At 41.5% G+C, this 23,463-nt stretch overlaps 1 protein-coding gene across 4 annotated transcripts in view; it reads right to left on the minus strand.

Moving 5' to 3' along the window:
• The window catches only part of TNRC6C (trinucleotide repeat containing adaptor 6C), a 126,786-nt gene that overhangs the window by 65,743 nt on the left and 37,580 nt on the right, over nucleotides 1-23,463 (minus strand). For all 4 annotated transcript variants that reach the window (XM_082603641.1, XM_082603642.1, XM_082603640.1 and 1 more), the window contains exons 2-3: nucleotides 14,609-14,708; nucleotides 13,838-13,859 (exon numbers count right to left, since the gene is read on the minus strand). In XM_082603641.1, coding sequence (XP_082459767.1) covers nucleotides 13,838-13,859; nucleotides 14,609-14,671 — 85 coding nt within the window. In that variant the 5' untranslated portion in view covers nucleotides 14,672-14,708. The remainder of the gene's footprint in view (nucleotides 1-13,837; nucleotides 13,860-14,608; nucleotides 14,709-23,463) is intronic.

Raw genomic sequence — 23,463 nt, forward strand, 5'->3', positions numbered from 1 at the left:
TGTTGGCTGGGTGGAGCGTGTCTGCGAGCTCACTCCCACCAGCTGGGACAGGGCATGGGAGGGTCTTGAAATGGGAAAGGACTTCCGTGCTTTCAAGGTCTGAAACAAGGCTGGTGTGGCTGGAGCTTAGTGCCCAAGGGAAGAGCTGCTGGACACAAGGCTGGAGAGGCAGGCGGGGACTCTGTAAAGATTCTGGATCCCATCACTTGGCTGACAGCTGGAAGAGCACTCGGGGCAGCCTGTGGAGGGCGACCCCGTGGTGCTCCTGTCCCGGCTGCAGCACACTGACAAGCCTGGAGCCTCCGGTTTCGGGCAGAAGTTCTCTGGGGACAGGCTCCTCTGATTACAAACTCACAGAGAATCCGGGATGTTGTGACCTTCACTGGCTGTTTAAACTCAACAAGCAGGTGACCTTGATCAAGAACCTGTCTGTGCAGGCTCCAGAGCCAGGGGGTCCCGCCCGACAGCACCTTCCCGGCAGCCATGGCCCAGAGCAGCAGCACCCTCATTGTCTTGTTCTATAAACTTGGGAGGTTTGGTTCCTGCTATGAGGTACCTTGTGCTCTTATCAGAAACTTAACAGAGCAGGGGAGGGTGGGGTGCCCAGTGTGTTGAGGTGTTTCCATCTTATTATCCAAGTCATACTACAAGACATTCTTTGTGAAAAAAAAATTTATTTGGAAATATTTAAGATGTACAAAAAGGCATAAAGACCAAATACTCAACAAACCTCCATGGACCCAATCTCCAGCTTAAGAAAGAAAATGTCCCCAATTCCACCAAAGGCTCTTCTCTCCCCCTCCCTGGCTTCATACTTCACCTCCCCCCAGGAGACTGTGGCCATGTGCATTTGGGGTTTATCATTCCCATGTGCTTCTTCTCTTCAGATGCAGTGTAGTGGCTATGGGCATAGACATCTATTTAAATCTCAGCTCTGCCACTTACTGGCTGGTGACCCTGGGGTAAGTCACTTAACTCTCTGTCCCTCAGTGGTGCCACTTGTAAAAATGTAGGTAAGTGGAGGATGAAGTGAGGGTAACAATACCTCACCGAGAGGGTTCTTTGAGGAGTGAACATTAATATATGTAAAGAGTCGTTTAGAATAGTGTCGGGCACATAGTGAGTGCATGATAAGTGTTTATGTTACAGAAAAAATTCAATGACACTTGTTGAAGATGGTAAAGCAGAGTTGATACAGGACCGTCACAACAGAACCATTGTAATGGGATTTTACAGTGTGGGAGAGAGACTGGGCTCAGCTCGGAATATAGCATGGGCAAGTGGGAACTGAGAGCTAAGGAGCAGGGGGTGAGGGTGTCAGTGGATGGAAAATACTAAGAGGAAACATCAGGGGTGAGGGGGTGTTCTGGCTAAACCAACCTAACAGGATTCTTGCTGCAGGCCGGCAGGGTGGGGGTGGTCGTCAGACATCACCTGGGCGATGGTGGAGGAGGAAGGAACCCGGTTAAAGCGACCCAGCGGGGCTCTTGCTAAAACTAGATTTTTACAGGGAGGTGCAGAGATGGGCCTAAGAGAAGGTCCAGGAGCCTGAGAAAGGTTTGGTCAAACAAAGAATCTTTGTCAGTCTTAATAATCCTCCTCCTCTCAGAAGCAATGGAGGTATTTTAGACTGATTAAAAACAAAAACCAACTTACATGAAATGAACTGCAGATGATGAAGTAAACAAGGGAAGAAGAGAGGCAACACTCAAAGAGGTTAGGCCAGGCGACAAATTGGGACAGACGATGACCGTTGCCCTCAGGATCGTCGGAGCACTAGATCTCCAGTCCGGCCCTAGACCTCTCCCGTTAATTGGGTCTCTCATTTCCACGGTTTGAGAAGTGTGAAGCACTATACAAATATGATTAATGAACAGCCATCCCAGCCGTTTAAAAGCCTTACAGAGCAGCAATCAAAGGTGCCTGCTCCACGGCAGGCACACCAGCGACAGGCCCCGCAGGGGTCGGTTCACAGCTGCAGGGAGGCATGTGCGTGAGGGATCCGGCAGTGACCAGGAGGTCCGTCCGCTGCGCCAGCTCCAAGTGTAAGCGCGGCCCTGGAGATGGTGGAAGTCTCCGCATGGGGTCCCGGTTCCTATCACTGTCTTGGTGGTGGGGAGAGGCAACACTGGTGGCGGCTTCCTGACGGCTGGGCTGCGGCAGTGACACTGTGCTCTTGAAGCCAGCAGTACCAGCGGGGCCTCCTGACTCTTCCCCAGGGAGCAGCTCTTCTGGAGGAGCCTTTGGGGAGTCATATCTGCGTCCCAGCCTAGGGTACCCCCCACCCACTGATTTTATAAGCACCCAATTCCCTGTACTTAAACTCATTTCTGCTTAAAATAGCTAGAGTGGTTTCTATACCTTTCAATTCAGCTCTGGTTAAGAGGGCAGATTTTTTTTTTTTTTTTTTTTTTTTTAGCAAGTAGGACATTTAAATCTTTCATTCACCTAGACGGTATCACAGTATATGGTATGAGCTAGATATTCAACTAGTGGCATTTACTGTAATGGGACTTAGCTACGTACACCTGGATTAGACTCTCAGAGGCTACCTCCATTAGCCTAAAGTATGCTGACAAGCAGGCATGCAGTGGGTTACAGAAGTATATTTTAAAAGTAAGTTTTTATAGGTAAATGTTAACCTAAAGGGACGTTTTAACCTACACATTTCAATATGTCTTATTTCTGAAATTTGGATGCTTCTACAGTTGGTGTATGAATTTAACATGCTTTCCTCATTCACCCTCCAACTCCACCAATAAGACATTATTAAATCAACAGTATGCCCTATAATTGATGGTATCTTAGAACTTAAGAAACAAATGTTTTTATATGATAAAGCATAGAATTTCTCTTATGCATAAGACACCACACAATGACAAAAAAGGAAAAATATTTTAAAATCATGCATTAATTCTAGCCATTTCAGAGTATATACTCCAAGATTCAGAGTTTCTTAAAAATTTAAATTTACTGAAATGTATATGTTAACTGTTTGCAAAATGTGACTAAGAAAGAGGACTACTCTCCTGTGCTGAAATAATCAGTGATTCCGAGGAATATTTTCATTATTACAATTACTTCTGCAACCTCTACAGCAACGAACATTGTAGCGAGACATTCCCTTAGAACAACAGAGATTCAAGGAGAAGACAGCTATGAGTATTGGTCCATCTGCTGTGTTTATCGCAGTCCCAGTGGGGTACAAAGCGGTGGCCTTCTGTTTGTTCTGTTGATGGCTTCTGGCTGATCTGTCACCATAGCAACGTTTAGAGTCCAACTCAAATGAGCACAAATTCATTAGCTACTAACTACATTAACTTTGTGTCTGCTGCTAATGAGAAATGCTGTTCAGAGTTATTTTCTATTCTAATGGATTATAGTTACCTGTCTGAAAGGTATTAAATTAAATTAAACGCTACTCTTAATGTATCAGACTGGATAATATGTTACAGTAAAATTATTTTAATAAAGGCTACTAACAATAAGAATCATTTCATTAAAAGGTTACCTTAGGGACTTCCCTTGTGGCGCAGTGGTTAAGAATCCGCCTATCAATGCAGGGGACACAGGTTTGAGCCCTGGTCCGGGAGATCCCACATGCCACGGAGCAACTAAGCCCATGTGCCACAACTACTGAGCCTGTGCTCTAGAGCCCGAGAGCCACAACTACTGAAGCCCATGTGCTTAGAGACCATGCTCCGCAATGAGAAGCCACTGCAATGAGAAGCCCGCGCACTGCAACAAAGAGCAGCCCCGCTCACCACAACTAGAGAAAGCCTGCACACAGCAACGAAGACCCAACACAGCCATAAATAAATAAATAAATTGGAAAAAAAAAAAAAAAAAGGTTACTTTGTTCTAGTCCTTGGATTCTTCTACTCTAAGAAAATGTATTACTTGTCACACCGGCAAATGTTTCTAGGTTATTTTAAATGTCGGCTAGCTGATTTAGAATATCAAAATTGAAAATTTTGATAACAGCATATGTTAAAGCCAAGTAGCCAGTACAGCATTAACATATATTGGATTTTCTATAACCTTGTCAATACGGACCATCAACTGAAATACTTCCCAAAGAGGAGACACATTGGACAGACGTGAAGGGTAAAGAAAGTCCAGTGAGTGTACAGCTTCTATGTCTGACCTCGTCTCTCTACAAGCAGAATCATCCGGAGCTGAATAAGCTCTGGAAGCAAAGAGCAAATCCGAAAGCTCATGAAACAGAGGTTTTAAGTGGGATTATGCCTCACCAGTGTTTCAGTATTCTCCCAGGACATGTATATTGCCTTGTGCAGGAGGGCTGTGTGCATTTGTCTTAATAAATTAATAAATTGTGGAAATGAACTTATTTACAAAACAAAAACAGACACACATAGACAACAAACTTACGGTTACCAAAGGGGAAAGGGGGTGGGGGAGGGATAAATTAGGAGTTTGGGATTAGCAGATACAAACCACTATATACTGGGTTGGCCAAAAAGTTTGTTTGGGTTTTTCTGTACCGTCTTATGGAAAAACCCAAATGTAAAATAGATAAACAACAAGGTCCTACTGTATAGCATAGGGAACTATATTCAGTATCTTGTAATAACCTACAATGGAAAATAATCTGAAAAAGAAAAAATATATGTATAACTGAATCATTCTGCTGTACACTTGAAACACTGTAAATCAACTACACTTCAATGAAGTAAATAAATCATGGAATAGCAATAATCCTGAGATGTTTTTCCCCCACAAAGTGCAGAATCCTACATCCTGCCAGAAGAGGGAGCCCAAGTTTCTCCAACATTTAGTCAGAGGAGGCAGGGGATCGGGAGGGAAGCTGCCCATATTGCTAATTTATTTTGAAAAGCCTCCTTACTGTTCTTAGGAAAAGGAATGTTCTACCTCTATCACGCCCTGGTCTCCATCTACCACGTTCGCCTCATCTCACACCACTCTCTCCCCACTGCTGATGGCTCCTAGGCCCTGCCGGCTTTTTGTTTGTTTAGGGTCCAGCCAGCCAGCCTTTGCGGGCCGGTGCTCCCTCCGTACGCGGGAGCCCTTCGCCCTCTCTCTACTCTCCCAGGCCTAGGTTCTCGGCATCCTTCAGGTCTCAATTGAAGCAGCACTCAGTTGCCTTCCCTGATCCCAGCCTAGCTTCCAGGCTCCTGTGCTCTGTGCTCTCATTAATCAATGCTCCTCTCCTTCACGGCAGTTGGTAACGATACCTATAGCATTGTGACTGATGTTTATGTCTGTTCCCCATAAGACTCTAAGTTCCAGGAGAGTGGGAAATATATCTATTTGTTTTTTAATAAATTTATTTATTTTTTATTTTATATTATTTATTTTTGGCTGTGTTGGGTCTTTGTTGCTGCACGCAGGCTTTCTCTAGTTGCGGCAAGCAGGGGCTACTCTTCGTTGCGGTGCACGAGTTTCTCATTGCAGTGGCTTCTCTTGTTGCAGAGCACGGGCTCTAGGTGCGCAGGCTTCAGTAGTTGTGGCTTGCGGGCTTCAGTAGTTGTGGCTTGCGGGCTCCAGAGCGCAGGCTCAGTAGTTGTGGCGCACGGGCTTAGTTGCTCTGCGGCATGTGGGATCTTCCTGGACGAGGGCTCGAACCCATGTCCCGTGCATTGGTGGACAGATGTTTAACCACTGCGCCACCAGCGAAGCCCCTATATCTATTTTTAAAATCTTTTTCTCCCCACAGTGAACAGCACAGCGTAAGGCAAACAGTAGGTGTTTAATAAATATCTGCTGGATCAGATGGTTAGCGGCCCGTTTGGCCTCTGGGCTCTGCCCACTCTGTCAACATGAGCCCTCCTCCCTACCCCCACCCATCAGCTTAGCATCTGCAGGCTGAACTGTGCAGCGGTCTCACTGCACCCGCTGCCTCCAGCTCTCTCTCCAACTGTTTAATCCACCTTCAATCTGGTGCTTTCGGTGATCTTTCTAAAACATAAATCTCATGATGTCACTTCCCCACTCAGAACTCTCCAATGACTCTCCTTTTTCATAGGGTAGGCTCACACCTCATGGATGGGTTTGGGATGACTGGCATAAGGCACCCCTCCTCGTCCTTGTCTCCACAGCTAAGTTAGGGGCCAATGGGAAGAGCGGCCCAGCTCCAGCATGCATTTATCTCACTCTCAATCAGTACTGTCCTTTCCCCCAGTTTTCTCACTTATTTTTAAAAACAGGTTATCTTTTCTCATAGAAATATAAATATAGGATGAAAAGATGATCAAATGAATGTAACTTAAATCCTTTCAGGTGGAAGATGTGGGATAAATAAATCACAACACCCAGAACATTTTATTGCATTCACTTGCTCATAGATCCATTTGCTAATACAGTCAACTCTTCCCATTAATATATCTCTTTGTGAACAGAGAACTTATCTCTGCTGTCTGATGGGTATTTATAAACTATTTATTAAATTAATTAGTGAACTAACTTGACAACTCTAGGTGATAAAATGTGACTAATATTTAGCTAATTTACTAATGCAATCTTTAGTATGTTAAAGCTAGATGAAATGTGATCACAATGGAAAGTGCATATTTTCTGATATAACTAACATACAAATAACTGCAGGCACAGAAAGAAAGGGAAATGACTGAGGCATGCAGAAAACTAAGCTGCAGTGATGAGACTTTCTGGCCGAGTGTAGGGGCCAATTTAATATTAGAAACCAATCTGGAGTTAGAAAGCAAATAACTCAGGAAGCAGTGGCAAAATATTTCAATACGCATCCACCAAAGAAGATATGCAGATGGCAAAAAAGCACATAAAAGTAATGTTCAACATCATTAGCTGTTAGGGAAATGCAAATCAAAACCACAAGGAGATTCCACATCTATTAGAAAGGCTAAAATTATGAAGACTGACTTTCCAAGTGTTGATGAGGATGCGAAGAACTGTGAAATGGGACAATCACTGTGGAAAAGTTCTGCAGTTTCTTGAAAAGTTAAACATCCATCTATCATAAGATCTGGCCATTCTACTCCCACAGATTTACCAAAGAAAAATGAAAGTATATATATATATATCAATAGAGAGATTTGTACATGAATGTTCATAGGCATCTTATTCATCATTGCTAAAAACTGAAAACAACTCAAATGTCCATGAACAGACGAATGGATAAACATGTTGTGAAAAATCCAAAAATGGACTACTACTCAGAATGGAATAGAAAGGAATGATCTCCTGATACACGCAACAACAGGGATGACTCTCACAAGTGCTATTAGGCTGAGTAAAAGCGGCCAAGGGTGCATACTGTATGATTCCGTTTATGCAGTAGTCTAGAAAACCTTCTGTAGTGACAGAAGTAGATCAGTGTTTGCCCAGAGACTGGCGAGGGGACGGAGGGGTAGGGGAGGTGGGTTGGGAAGGGGCACAGGGTACTTTCAGGGGTGATGGATGCTGTCTTGATTTCAGGGATGGTTTCACAGGTGTGCCCGTGCCAACATTTATTAAACTGTTCTCTTTTAAATACATGCAGTTTATTGTATGTCAACTATAACCCAATAAAGCTCTTACAAAAACAAAAAAACAAAAAAAAGAAAGCAATCTGGGCAAACAAATGATTTCTCAGAAAGAAGATTGCCAGATTCCTTTGAGCTATAATCTATAACTTTACGCCTGGAGATCATGATTATGTTTAACACTTCAGTGAAGCTATGCTAAATAGAGATGTGGACTTCACCTGAGACCTAGCCAGAAATGCAGTTAAAGGGGCTTGTAACAGACAACAGATAAATTATCACTGGGTTTACTTCCTTTCCTCTAAAATTTGATCAAGAAAGAATATATATATATATTTCCTTAGGGTTTTTTTCCCAATAAATTTTTATCCTTTTAAATTGTCTACATATTTAGGGGAAAAATACCACATCTTAATATACTTTCTTTTGTTCCCACAGAAAAAATATTCATGCATTTATTATATCTTCCTTCCCTAGGGATTTAATAGTAAAATTAAATAATTCCTTTAAACAGAGAGCAATGTGGTTAAAAAATGACATAGATAATATTTAAAATCCTATAAGATACCATCCCATAAAGATCCCGCATATAACAAATCTCTTAGGAATTTCTTCCAGTCTTATTTGAAAATATCCTAAGTTACTTCTTAAAAGGAACTCACACAGTACTGGTGATACATAAACAATATCTACGTCTCCAGTCCCTTCACATGATAGCAGAAAAAATATATAACTGAGAACCAGAAGATGAGGGTTCTAGTTCTAGTTCTGCTACTAACTAGCTGTCAAAACGTGTACAAATCATTTAACCTCTTTGAATCTCATTTCCCATCTAACAGGAATTGGATAATCTCTAAGGATCCTTTAAACTCTAAGATTTTATTAATCTTGTAGACAGGCAAATAAAATGCCATATTTTATAGAAAATATTGTGCTAAGCACACTGACTAGATTTTTAGATGCTGCTTTTAAGAGTAACTCATATACTCAAAGTAACGTTTGCTTTGGTTATGTGAATGAGAACGTGAATACATGTAAATTCAAGGAACCTGGCCAATTTTATTACACAGTATAACTCAAGAAAATGCAGATCTGCTGCTCTTTAAATACTAACTGCTGATTATTGTGTTGAGACCCCTGAAGGACTGAGCAAACAGCAATCAACTGCCTCAGCTAAAGAAAAGTGCCACCTAATTGGTGAGGTGCAGAAATCTGGGTTTATTTCTGTTTGTTTTTATCTATATCTGACTATGAAATTGGGAAGGCATGCTTTAAACATCAATTCTCACTTTTTTCACTCATGTTGAGGGAAAGCTTTATAAATATATGTTTAGGGAATTCCCTGGTGGTCCAGTGGTTAAGACTCCACGCTTTCACTGCCGAGGATGCAGGTTCAATCCCTGGTCAGGGAACTAAGATCCCACAAGCTGCACAGCATGGCCAAAAAAAAATGTATATATGTCTAGAATGAGCCTTAATAGCAGTACAGCACAGTGACCCCCCGAAGCCCTTATCACTCAACATAAGGCTACTGAAAGAATATGCTTTCAATTGATTTACATTAACAAAAGCATATAAAAGTCTGCTTAAAATTAACAATTAGAAACTGAATGCATGGAGAAGCTGAATACCTGATTGCAAAACTTAAATTATAGTCCTTTCAAGGAAGATTAGGAAACTAATTAAAATGTACAAATTTTTAAAAGTATATGACTCAAAACCATGAATCATTAATCATGTGAAGTTTGAGCCATGTTGGGTCATCAACATATTCACTTTTTTTTTTTTTTTTTTTTTTTTTTTTTTTTTTGCGGTATGCGGGCCTCTCACTGTTGTGGCCTCCCCCGTTGCGGAGCACAGGCTCCGGATGCGCAGGCCCAGCGGCCATGGCTCACGGGCCCAGCCGCTCCGCGGCATATGGGATCCTCCCAGACCGGGGCACGAACCCGTATCCCCTGCATCGGCAGGCGGACTCTCAACCACTGCGCCACCAGGGAGGCCCAACATATTCACTTTTATACATGATATAATTAACTTTGAGCTTTCTGTATGAAAAGTTATCTATTTTATGAACTTGAGAAAATCTGGCTAAAACCACTAAATTAAATTCACTTCACATTTAGGAATATTATAGTTAATCCTAAAAAACCCCTTTAAATCCATGAAAAAACCCAGAAGACAATACGGAAAATTTAGGCTCATAAGGTCATCACATCACATGTAAAGCTATTATTTTCTCTGCCCAAATTAAGGGCAATGCCTCAAATAAAGAAGAGAGATTACTGATTACCGAAGCAAAACCCAGTATAAAGTGTCCAACACTTAGACACTAGCTACTCCACAGCAGGGATACAATACACAAGTTAATGGTGTTTCGAAACAGGATTATATCTGATTCCTCTTCCCCCTAACTATGAGAACATCTAGGGTCTCACTAAGGCATTGTGTTCAGCTGGCTCTTTCACTGGTCACCAATGCAAAGACAATGTTTAGAAGAATTTACTAAGGGCTGTTTTGTTTCTGAATAGGCTTATACAGAGGTTCTCAAGTTGCTTAGTGCAGCTCCTTGAGGGGCAAGGGATGGGGAAATGCTTAATTAGGGGAAGCAGCAGAGTCCATATAAAATGCATATTTATGTATTCATAAAGAGATGCTTTCAAGGATGGTCAACAAAATGTTAACTGCTAAATATCTCAAGATGGAGGGATTTCATGTCAACTTTAACTTCTTTTTAGACAATGAGAATATTATTACTTACATTTTTCATCACAGGAAGAAAAATAAGGAAAGGATGATTGAAACAACCCCACCCAAGACTAGAAAGCACTGAAGGAAAAGAGTTCCAGTCACAGAAACATGCTCAGATTCCTACGAGTGCAGGATACTCAGGGGTACAGAAGGAGAAGGAAACGGGTGAAAGGTGAGGGTGAATCCACTATTTGCATAAAAGTCTCCAGGGCTTAACTAAGCAGAGAAAATGCAGCTCCCCCTGACATCAATGGGTGGATGCTGGGCATAAATGCTGGCAGCACAGTGTTTCAAACAAACCGACTCTCGCTTGCCTGAATCTTAAAACAAAAAGAAAACGACCTTAACAAAGAAATCGCAAGGCAGGATTTGGAAAAACAGGTACTAAATTTAATTTTACAAAGCAGAATTTCTAGCACCTGGTTTTCAGACTGCAGTAGGGGAGGAGAAGCATGCTATATATTAGATTAAGCTAATGAAAAAATTTCCAGTGAGATTCAGTTCTTCGTTTGTCTCTTAAATGAAGATTCATAGTTCAAGTTCAATGGTTATAGCCAGAGATAAAAAAGTTTTTAAGCATAATTAATGCTATAATGAAGACTCATCTATCAAGAATGGATTAGGCTAGTTATTCTCCAGGAGAAAGCAGAAAGGTATAGTATATGTATGTGTATAACATAAAGAGTTCCCTGAAAATGTTTAAAATAAATCAAAATTTAAAGAAGTTTCAGTTATTGAGAAAATTAAGTCAAATATAATGCTAAATAGTGGAGGCACTGCTTTACTAATACTACTGTTTATGCCATGTGTAATACTGCAGAGCAAGGAAGTTACTAATTGATATGGTCTAGTTATCTAATTATCAAAATAAAATCAATTCAAACTTCTACTATGTTAATTGATTCAGTGTATTATATAACCTTATTTATAACTGTAGCCTCTCGCTTAAGAGTATTCAACTCCTGGACTCACTCAAATTGCTAAACTCTTTCCTACATTCTAACAACTCAGGGCCCTGAGACTTCTGGGTGCTGCCTTGTGGTGAGAGCAGGGTTCTCCGGCTTCCTGTGGTTCTGAAGTGGGTCATCACATCTGGCCAGGAAGTCAGAGACCTGGCTCAGGAATCAGAGGCAGGATTGACCCGGCTCTGCTACTCACTAGCTCTGTGACCTTATCTAAGTTACCATACCTCTCTGAGCATCCCTTTCCCGACACAGGATTGTTTTGAAGCATGGTAGGTACTGAGATACAGTAAATGCTTGATGAATGTCTGTCGTGTGCCCTTCCTGGATGCCATAAGTTCAGGAAGATTCTGGGCACATCAGCCCTGCTGTTCACTAGCTACACAGTCTTGGGGGCATTGGGCAAACTCTCAGAGCTTCAGTTTACTCGTGTGGACACTGCAGACAGTGCCAACAACAACTAGAACTAATACATGTACAGGGTCTGTCTGAAAGCAGCTGCTGATGAGGGTGCCGGTCTCAGGCCTCCTGACTGCGCGCACAGAGCAAGGAGCTGGGCGTGTGAGAGCGCAAGGCAAACTTGGCCCTGCCCTTCTGGCTACACAGAATAGAGTAGGGGAAAGACTCGAAAACGCCAGAAGGTTAGAAAAGCGGACCTATTGCTCCGTGTGAGCACTCATACTATTCCTACAACATATCTCAACGTTCAGTCAGGCCCAGCTTGTGTTATTTAACACACGTGTCCAGTTGGAAATTCAGAACCACCACCTTGCAGGCAGCTAATTTTGACTGGAACCAGTAATAATGGAGAGTCTGAGAAAAATTTAGACCTCGGTGCTGCTAATATTTATTAATGAATTACCTAGCGGCACTGTTAGATTATTTATAATTCAAAAAGCATTTTTTTATGGTTCAGAAGGACGTTAATAATCATCATTATGTTCTGAGGCTAGTTATAGTTAGTACAGTTACTGACAAATTGTATCCAAAGGAGCAGTATTTTAGAGAAGATAAAAGGAAAAGATAAAAACCCAGTAGGGTTTGGAGTCAGCAATGAAAATACTCATCAGAACAGTAATAGAAAATAATAACTCTGTGTAAGGCGGCAGGACAATGTAATTCATGATCGTTATACAATCATAAGCAATTTGTTACTATTTCAAGAGAAAATAATTATTATGACAGTGACAACAGAACACTGCTGGTACTGAATCAGGTTGTAAAAACTTCTCAAAATGTTAAAAAAAAAAAAAAAGGAAACGGATGCTTCAGAGCAATAATTCTGTACTTTTAAATGACAATTTTAAGAAACCATTATTTCTCATTCAAGATCACAATTTCAAAACAACCATAAGCCACAGCCCTTTGGGCCCTTCTGACAAGTGTTTTGTAAATTCACACTACCACTGAGAGTTTAAGAAAGAAAAACGTCCTTTTTGAAAACTATGCTGTCTTTAAATATTCTTTTACATGAAATCCATCTCTTACCGTGGCTCTGCTGTGGAAGCTCTGCGGCCGCCTGTGCTGGGGTCAGATGCCCGGGCTCCCTCGAGGCCTGTCCTTACACTAACTCGAGGCCAAGAGCAAGCCACGTAAGTCACACTATCGGCCTCAGTTTCTTCATTGTCAATTAACACCTGCCCTGCTCAATTATGAAGTTCAAATGAGATAACATAAACTCTACTTTGAAAACCATAAATGTCAAACAAAAGTGGAGCCCTTCGCTGTGGCGCTGCCTGAGACACAAGCCTCTGCAGAGCATGTGTCTGTGTCTACAATTATATGTGACAGTCCAACAGAAATAAAACTTACAATTAATCACAGGCAACCTCTAGTGAGCACCAGCTCTGTGCCAGGCACCAAGCCTTGTCCATGTGGATCTCATACAGTCGTAAGATAGCTCTATGAGGTGGGAACCATTCACCCCTTACTCTTCTCAGTGTAAATATGAAACACCCAAGGCTTAAAGATGTGAAGTGCCTTGCCCAAATTAAACAGAGCTGGTCTATGCGAGTCCTGAGTGTGTGCTTCCCAGCACTGGACAGTCCCTGAACACATCAAGTATGAAGTGCGGAGGCTCCGAGCGTGGCTTCCTTTCTGCTTGTCCTCCAGCACATCACACAGAGATGCCCAAGTTCCTGTGAGAACCACATACGTTCCCATCCACACCCATTAAGACAACCATACGCCAATTCTGGACTTGGAAAATAAAAAAGAAACCTTTCACACATTATTAAGCAAAAAGGGTAGAATATAGAAAGAATATACCTCTTTTTATTATAAATAGTTGGCAAAGAGAAATTGGAAGCTTTAAAAAAATCCAATATCCTTTGGTTGTTCTTATTCAAATTGGACCAATTTTATCAGCTTAATCCTTGATTGGTGTAAATCAAACCAAAGGAAAATTATAAAGCATTGTTTAGAAAGGTAATGTAACATTCTTTAGGCATTTTAGATTAAGCATATGCCAATTAAATGCAGATGTAAAACCAGTGATAAATGAGGAATTTCACAGGGAATAGTAAAAAGCAGATGCAAAGGCAGGGTGAGATTCTTTGTTTTTAACCACCAATTAAAAAAAAAAGTCATCGTCATAAACTTTGGTACTGTCATAAAATGTATCCCCCCAAGATAAAGTAAACTTACCTTTGGTTTTTTGATCAGCAGCCTGAAAAAAAAAAAATCAGAAACTCTTTAGGAATAATGTGTAGGATGTACACATCCATATGAAAGTTTATAAGCAGACTTTAATATTGGAAACTTTAAAAACAAGTTTTTGCCCAGTTATCTTATTAAAATTTACTACTGGGAAAAATGTATAATTGTCTACATTCTATTAATTATGTGCCAATATTGATCTAAAGGCAAAAAAATCTATCTGGAAGCTCACTTAAGCTCTGTATTTTAATACAAACTAAAACGTATACAGTTTCAACTATAAGATGCATTAAGCCGTTAGGCAAGAACAATACAAATGGCATAACTTGGTACATTAAATGCCCTAAAATTCAAGCCTGACCATAAGATACACAGTAGGACTTTAAATTTTAATATTTACTCGTACAAGTTGTAAAAGAACACTTGCCAAAGCTGCAAAAATTATTTCTATCTTTTCAAATAAAATCAGTTAAATGGCCCTTAGACATGGTTGCTCTGGACAGTTCAGTTTAAGTAAAATAGCATGGACATTCTTTACTACCAATGACTAAAATCAAAGTCCTTCAAAACACAGCTCTAGTATTTCTGATTCCTTAAAAAAGACATTCTGTGGCTGTCACCCTTTATCTATGTCACTAGCACTGTAGATTGAGCACACTGAATTTTAAAAGTAAGAACCGAACCTCTGTAATGCAATGGCTATAATGCGGTGAGACACGAGTGATGACAGAAACAATGAACTAGGAACTCTAGCCAAACCTTTTTCTGAGCACCTTCCTTCTTTTTCTTTTCTTCCTGCTTTTTCTTTTTCTTTTCTTCCATCAAACGTTCCTCTTTTTGTGTTTCTTCTTCTTTCTCCCTATTAAAAATGAAGTGGTATTAGTATAATGTCCATTTTAAAATTAAAAAATGAAAAAAAAAATAAAAGAAAAAACATTAGCTGCAGAAAGTTTTAAGCCAAACAGTTTCACGCGTGGTATAAAGAAGGACATTTTTGAGAAGCAGTGTTCGAAATGGACCTTCACTCCTCCCCCCATCAGCTCCACTTCTCTGTTAAGTACTAGAACACGTGGCCCTGACTTCTTTGGCGGTGTTCATTCACTGGCCCACATCTGCTGAACACCAACCTTTTATCAGGCAGTGTACCAGGAATTAAGGGTACAAGATGGAGAAAGACATAGTCCCTAGAGTCCAGCCCCAGACCAGTACTTCTAGAAGTGCTGTCTCAGGGACCACCATCATCAGAATCTACCTACTGAAAGTGTAGATGCCTGGGTCCCACACCAGCCCAACCAAATCAGAGCCTTTGCAGGTGATTCTTATGCGCACCTTTTATGCTGGCTGGACAAAACAATTGTTTTTTAAACAAAGATGCCTACACAGCATGGTGAGCTACTATAAGGGTACACTGGAACATGGCATAGAGCAACACCTGGAAGAGTGAGGTAGCCTATGAGCTACGGCTTAAATGTGGCAAAAGTGTCTGGCTGGAATGGGGTGCTGTGTCAGTTATCAATTTACTGCCTGTCAGCTCCAGATTCACCCTCCAGCACACGCTTTGCCAATAATGGACCCGTCCCCTCAAGCACTTCTCCTTCCCTGTGAGCGCAATGCAGAGGTTTCCCAATGAAGGGCGCTAGAGGGGCTTGTAGCAGCAAGGGGCCGTCCCACTGTCTCTGGAAGCTGCAGGGTGGGGTCAGCATGTGGCTATGAGGACACCTGGTGAGGACCCCAGCCAAGGACTAAGAAAGGGCAGTCTCTTAGCAACCTTGCAGCTCTGGCGTGATCTAGTGTCACCTTCCAGTGACCCTGTCAACACAGACACTGTGCACTGCGGGCCTCCTGCTACTCGCCCCACTCCCAAACCAGTCTCTGTGGCCTTCTCCCAATGATGTGGCCACGGCCCTCCTGACGGGGATGCCATGTGCTCCGTGCCTGTGGCACTGCCACTGCCACGTGGTCTGCACACCTGCACGCCTGGCCATCAACTGCAGCTCGCCACCAGGGCTCCCACCTCCTGTGTGCCCGTGTGGCGGGCTACCGGCTTTCCCGGGCTGGAGGAATGCTTCCTGCTGCCAGCAACTGCCCACTGGCTGACCTGGGCGAAGCTGGGAGCCACTCTGCCATCCAGGGGGCTGCACCTACAGCTTCTTCAGTGAGTGTGAGCTCCAGCCTTGGGGAGGGGCCCCCTCCAATCGGCCCTTCCTCAGGTTCTCTCCCTCAGCCCTAGCTAGCTCTACAGTTGTTCTCTTACCACAGTTTAACTACTCTTTATAATAAACGTACCCTGTTTATATCACCATGTAGTTTCTGTCTCCTCACTGGGCCAGACTGATACAAGTGGGAAGGAGGATTTAATAGACTAAGCAGAAGGAACAACATGCACAAAAGCCTCAGCAAAACATCATTGTCCAGGGGCTTCCCTGGTGGCGCAGTGGTTGAGAATCTGCCTGCCAATGCAGGGGACACGGGTTTGAGCCCTGGTCTGGGAAGATCCCACATGCCGCGGAGTAACTGGGCCCGTGAGCCGTAACTACTGAGCCTGCGCGTCTGAAGCCTGTGCTCCACAACAAGAGAGGCAGCGACAGTGAGAGGCCCGTGCACTGCGATGAAGAGTGGCCCCCGCTTGCCACAACTAGAGAAAGCCCTCGCACAGAAACGAAGACCCAACACAGCCAAAAATAAATAATTAATAAACTCCTACCCCCAACATCTTAAAAAAAAAAAACAAACCATCATTGTCCACCCATCACTGTTGTTTAACTTTTTAATTTTGGAGTTTGTTTTTAACCTGTAAATGTGTTGACAACTACCACATGCATAGGAATCTCACCCTAGTGTCCGTTTGTACGTATCTGAATGCCATCGTAATAAAAATAACTTAAATCAACGAGGTGGTGGTGATGGGAGGCACTTAGAGATTATTCTTCCTTTAAAACAGTGGTTCTTGGCTGCTCATCAGAATCACCTGGGAAGTTTTAAAAACTTCCAATGGCAAGGCTGTATCCCTTTTCAGTGAAATCAGGGAATTGAACTCAGACATCAGCAGTTTTAAAAGCTTCCAGATGACTCCAATGTCCAACCAAGGCTGAGAAACAACTTTTAAAAGGAAGTCAGTACATTTCCCAAGCTTGGGAGCCAGCTATTATTCACTACCTTAGATGATCCCTTCCAGGAATATTTTCATGCTATAGGATGCAGAGACACTAAGAGATCTGTGTTTCAATATTCTTACAAGGTACAGGCGAGCCCTGTGAGTGACGGGCTGTTGCTGTAATCACCACGCTACTGCCACACAGCTAGGGAAAAAGTGAACAGATAAAAACTGGGCATGTAGTGGCTATCCACCACTGCTGTTATACTTTCTTAATCTACAGCATAACGAAAGCCTTAAGTTATCTTCAGATATTAAACTTAATAAAGAAGGCAAGCAGAGCTACATTTTAAAAAAGGTATTCTACAGAAGATGGAATAAAAATGATTTTTGCTTGATTGGATTACTCTGAAGGTTAAATTAATTAGAACCAGCTATTTCTCCAGCAGTACAGTTAAGGTTTTACTGTACTGGTAAAATAAAATGCTGTAAATAAACAGCTCACGTAGCCCTGAGATATCTTACACTTTCCTGCCTGAGCTCATGTTCCTATGACAAAGCACGATTCAAATGTATGAACTTTAATAAAGTTTTATCTAATATCCCCCTAACTAGCACTAATTTCTTCTACCTCTAACTCCTGGTATACAATTCCTGCAATTTTTCATTAATAATTTAAAAAAAATCAACACTGAATCTCATTTTTACTTGTAAAGTAATACATGCTCATGAGAAAACATAAACGGTACAAAAGATATGCTAACAAAAAGACAGATTCTTCCTTCTCCAGTGTCCGCAGGCTCTCTCCTTTGAGGTAAGGAGTTTTTTTTTTTTTTTTTTTTTTTTTTTTTTTTTTGCGGTACTCGGGCCTCCCACTGTTGTGGCCTCTCCCGTTGCGGAGCACAGGCTCCGGACGCACAGGCTCAGCGGCCATGGCTCACGGGCCCAGCCGCTCCGCGGCATGTGGGATCCTCCCAGACCGGGGCACGAACCCGCATCCCCTGCACCGGCAGGCGGACTCTCAACCACTGCGCCACCAGGGAGGCCCAAGGAGTTTTTTAAAGAACGTTCTCTCTCTATGTGAATATACGGTTGTGTATCTTTAAAAACGCTTGGATCCCTATTTCTTGACTTATCAATTTGAGATAGTAACAATTTAATTTCTACAATGATGGATACGGATTTGGTTCTTCAGACCCCTATCTTCCACCCCATCACTGCTTTGAGTTCAAACGATGAATGGCATTTGCTTTAAAAACAGTATGTTAATGTTCGCTGCAGAGCTAGGTAGGGTACTGTGAGGACATTCTTCTTGTGTAGCTGCTTTTTTTCTAGAGTTCCTAACTGTTCTTTTCCTCTTGCAATATCCTCCTTACAAAAACTGTTTCTGTTTTTTACACATCCACCCTCCTCCAGTTTAAAAACATGAGCCCTCTCCTCAACTGCATTCTCCAAACTCCTTTCCAGAGCCTCAGTCCAGCTCACTCTGGGCCGGGAGCACTCTGCTAGAGTTTTCTAATATCCTCTGGTTATTTTATTTAAAAAAAAAAATTTAATTGTGGTAAAATATACATAAAATTTGCCATCTTAACCATTTTTACGCGTACAGTTCAGTAACGTTAGTCACATAGTTGTACTACCAATCTCCAGAACTCCTTTCATCTTACAAAAGTGAAACTCTGTGCCCAAGAAATAACTCCCCACTACACACCCCTCTCCCCAGGCCGTGGTAACCACCATTCTATTTTCTGTCTCTATTAGTTTGACTAACCCTAAGCACCACACTGTGGTTTTGATCTGCATTCCCCTAATGAGAGTGATATCAAGCATCTTTTCATATGCTTCTTGGACATTTGTGTATCTTTTTGGAGCCTACTCTTTTATCGTAGTTTACATATTCCTTATTTTTAACTCTGTATCACTGTGTCATTTCTATCAATCCAGATTGATACAGTGGGAAAAGAGGAGCTAACAGACTAAGCGGAAGGAACACTGTGTGCAAACTCCTCATCACTGCCCACCCATGAATGCCGACCTGAACTTACCAACTCGGTCATCTTGTGACTTCCCTTCTCTTCCTCCTTGAATGATGCCCTCAGTTATGCTGGAATTGGCTACCTTTTTGTTTCACTGATGGTTTGGCTGAGCACAAATTCTAGGCTGAAAATCAAGTTTGAAGGCACAGTGCCCCTGTATTCTCGCATCCACTACCTACTCAAGAAAAGTCTGATGTCATTTTGCTGTTTTAGTCCTTTCTAGGTGCTTCCCCCCAACCCCCGCAAAGCTTCTTTTCACCCCTGGGATTCTGAAATTTCATGATGATGTGCACCTTGGTATCTTTCTCCCCCATTATTTGTGCTTAGTATTTGGCTGATGCTTTCAATATAGAGACATTTCTTTCAGTTCTCTATTTTATTGAAAACATCTTGTTTTCTAGACGACACATATTAAGTTTCCTGGAGGGATCATCATAATTTATCTTTATGTTTTCTACTCTTTTTTGTTATTGTTCTCAATTTTCTGAGTGCTTAACTGAACTTGGTGTTCCAGTCCTTCTACTGAGCTTCTTATTCCATGATATTAAATTTTTATATAACTTTCTTATTCTCCAGTTGCTCTTTTCCCACAATACTGGGTTCTTGTTTTATGGATGCAAATCATTTTTATGCTAGCAGAGGATATTAATTAGGGTTTTTCTGAAGTTCTGCTAAATTTTCTGCATTGTTTCCTTTCTGAACAGTTCTTCCCTTAGACTCCGTTTGATGTGAGAGACTTTTCTCAATCGTCTGGTCATCTTTGGTTTGACCGTTCAGGCTTAAAAAAAAAAAACCAAAAAACCAATTAGTTTTGTGTGCATGGGCTGGACTTGCTTCCTCATTGGCTTTGCTTTAGGGAGACAGGTTGGGGAGCTGGCCATTTTGCTAAAGTAGCCTCAAAGGCTAAAACATGCAGCCTTTCCCCTGATTACCAAGGTGCTTTATTCAAAGTATTAGCTACTAGACCTTAACCACCTAGAACTGCTGAAATTTTAGATGTCATTATTCTGAATTCTGACCATAATCTCCTTTCCTATTTCCACTGTACCCATTCATTATCTTTACCAGAAACTCCTATTCCTTGTCTTCCATTTTCTTCTCAGCTATTTTCATCAGTTCCTTTGCTACAGAGTCTAAACCTTAAGATCATCTCATATGTTCACTAATTCAGTCACTCAGGAACTATACAACTAGCATATGTTATTTACTGTGGTAGGCACCAGGGACAAAGAGAGGGATTGATTCATTTAACAAATATTATAGCAGAGATTACAGCAGTGACAAGGCAGAGTTCATACGCTTTTAAGGATATTCATATAAATAATGCATCAAATAAATGATCACTACTATAACAGCGATATGTACAAAATGCAACGAGAACATAAAAGTCTGCTGGGTGATGCCCTCCTGCTTATGTTATCTTTCTATTATAGTTAAGGGGACCTTATGTCCTGCTTTTAATGAACATTGTATGCTTCCTTCTGTACTCTGGGCTGTAAGTATCTTGGTGGCAGGACTGTCTTCTGTCTCTGTGGCACCAAGAAAAGCCTGTCATCATTCAGGACATTTCTAGTACCAACTTCTGGTCCATAATCTCAGGTGAAATTTATACTGGAAAAAAATCTTCTATATTTTCTTTTCAAGGGAAACTTTATTTTCTGAAATGACCAAGTAATATTTAATAAATTTCTATCTACCTTTTGAGGCTAGTAAGATTATAAACTGTATTTTTTTTTCCTATGTGGAGAAGTTGTGAGATTTACAAGTCAAGCTGTAAGGGAAATAAAGAAGAGGGATAGCCAGGTTGTGAGAATTTCACTTTTAAATTTTAATTTCAACTTAAAAAATTAAATTTAAATACATATGATTTTATATACATGTGTACATATAAGCATATATTTTTTCCCAATATACCCTTTGCTTTTGTTTCTCATTTGCTTGGCATCCCTTACTCATTCTTTCTTCTCCCTCCACATCCATCTCAAAGGTTCACTTCTCCACCTCTCTTCCAGATGACCTATGTAGCCACCTAGTTCATATCCTTCTGTGCCTCTCTCCATGCTCATGTAATTATATGGAAACATACATACCTATATACTTTTACAAAGGATTTTATTTGATCATTGTTTTGTAACACAGGGATCATGTTATGTAAACTTTTTTGCATCTTGCTTTTGTCATTCAATATGTGTCTCTCTCCTCATCCCCTCTCCCAACTGATAGATCTAATCCATAGCCATTATTTCTAATGGCTACATAATATACCATGGTGTGAATGTTACCATATTCTATTCAGTTATTCCTCTATTCATACACATTCACTTCATTTCCAGTTTATCACCATTACAAATAACTCCAGCTTTAGTCTATCTAGCTTCTGCTAAAGAGAACAGCATTGCTTTGATTAGTGATATAGCTAATGCTTCAGTAATAGTGAAAACTAGGTAAGGAGAAATCTCATACGGGGCTCAACTTCAGGACCCAGAGCAAGTCTGAAGGGGCAAAGTGGACATAAATTACCTATACTTTGTATGGCAAGGTATACTGTCATGGGTCCCTAGTATACTGAATTCTATTGGAAAGAAAATATTTTTAATAATCTGGATTTTCAAGATGCATATTTCTTTTATTCTCAAATAGTTTAGCAATCACTGGATTAGGAGGCTTTGGGTAGAGAAAGAGCCACACTCATATTTTGGAGGCAGCTAGAAGAAGGAAGGGTTGGGAGGTAGGTGACCGCCCATAAGTGGAGCCTCTATGGGTATCAATCATCTCAGTATTCCTAGCTAACTACACCTTTTCCCAGGGAAACATGATTTGACAGCTGTAGCCACCCTATGCCAAAGTATTCTAGGTGGAAAGTCTTCCAAATTTCCAGTCTTTTATTAGTTGATTACTCCCTTTTTGCAAATGAACGGGATTCAAAAAAGAGGGTGGGCTTGTTTTTGCCTGTGAGGTTTAGTCACCAGAAACTGTAACCTAGTTTCACCTACAGGACACATCACAGCTTATGCTCTGAAGTTAGACTCCAATGTCATGTCATTAAAATATTCACTAATTCAGTGTGTGTATGTGTGTGTGTGTGTGTGTGTGTGTTATATTCCGTTATATACAGTTTGGCTAATTCAATTAGAATTTCCTGGCAGGGTTTACGTTAGGAAGAGCTGGTTAAGTGTTATCAGACAAAATTAAAAAGGGAAGGGGAAGGAAGAGGTATCCTGTCCAGTCGTCAAATAAATATTTAAGATTCTTAATTTTTCAACATGTGTTTGAATACCCGATACAGCCTTGTGGGCAGTACGGAAAGGATAAGACATAAAATAGTCTTAGACCTTGAGGGGCATAGAATCTAATAGGAAAGTGACAGTAAAGCTTGAATTATCCTTAATACTTGATAGACTATGGAAATAAACAGAATGCTGTAGTAGATAGCTTATGCTTGAGATTCAGAGTCACAGAACTAGGTTCAAAAGTAAAGGTCACTAGCGTAGGAGGTCAAGAACCTGTAGGCTCAAGTATGGGCTGGACTGGGTAAAAGAACTGGACTGTCATGCAGTCATTCAGCGTGACACCAGGACGTGGGGTAGAAAAGGGCACCACAACTCTGACAAATAGGAGCAGAGGGTGGAAGGAAGAGTTTTTATTTGAGGATTAAAGGAAAACACAGTTAGAGAGAATCTAAGGTCTCCTGATGTTCACAGCTTTGTGTAACGCCCTCCCCGTGAGTGTGGGAGGGACCCGTGACTTGCTTCTCACCGCTAGAATATGGCAAAGGTGATGGAATGCTGCTGCCTTAACTACATTTATAAGACTCCATCTGTTTAGCAGACTTGCTTTAGTCTCCCTTTCAGGTGTTAGCTTTGAAGAAACAGCTGCCATGAGTCCTACTGCTGCAAGGAAATGAATTCTCCCAACAGCCTGAGTGAGCTTGGAAGCCCACCTTTCCCCAGTCAACTCCCCTCACACACACACCCCACCCATGAAAACCCAGACCTGGCCTTGACTGCAGCCTGCAGTGGGTCCAGCTAACTAACCCATGCCTAGCCTCCTGACCCACAGAAACCGTGAAATAATGAATATGTATTGCTTTAAGTTTGTGGTAATTTGTCATGCAGCATAGAAAACTAATACAGGTCGTGATTTAAGACTTCCGGGGCCAGCCAAGATGGAGTAAGCCCACCAGAGCCTCTCTGCCACTGATTACCACAAAAGACTGGATGAGGTACAATATAAATTCAAAAATACAAACTATGAAAAGTAAACAAAAGCAGGTGGACTAGGCAGAGGAGTCAAAACTTGGGGAGGTGACTATATGGGGGCGAGTTTCTCACCTCCCCTCCTCTTGAAGCTGGTTTGTTGTAATTTTGACAGAAGGTTGGCCCCAGTCACAGAGCTGTGCTGTGCTGTGGTGGCCCAGGAAGCTGAAACCGAGAGAAGCCCATCTTTCTGAACAGAGAATTAGGAAACTGAGCTCTTGTGACCTA

The sequence above is a fragment of the Mesoplodon mirus genome, assembly GCF_964341445.2.
Source record: "Mesoplodon mirus genome assembly, chromosome: 18".
NCBI classification, from domain to species: Eukaryota; Metazoa; Chordata; class Mammalia; order Artiodactyla; family Ziphiidae; genus Mesoplodon; species Mesoplodon mirus.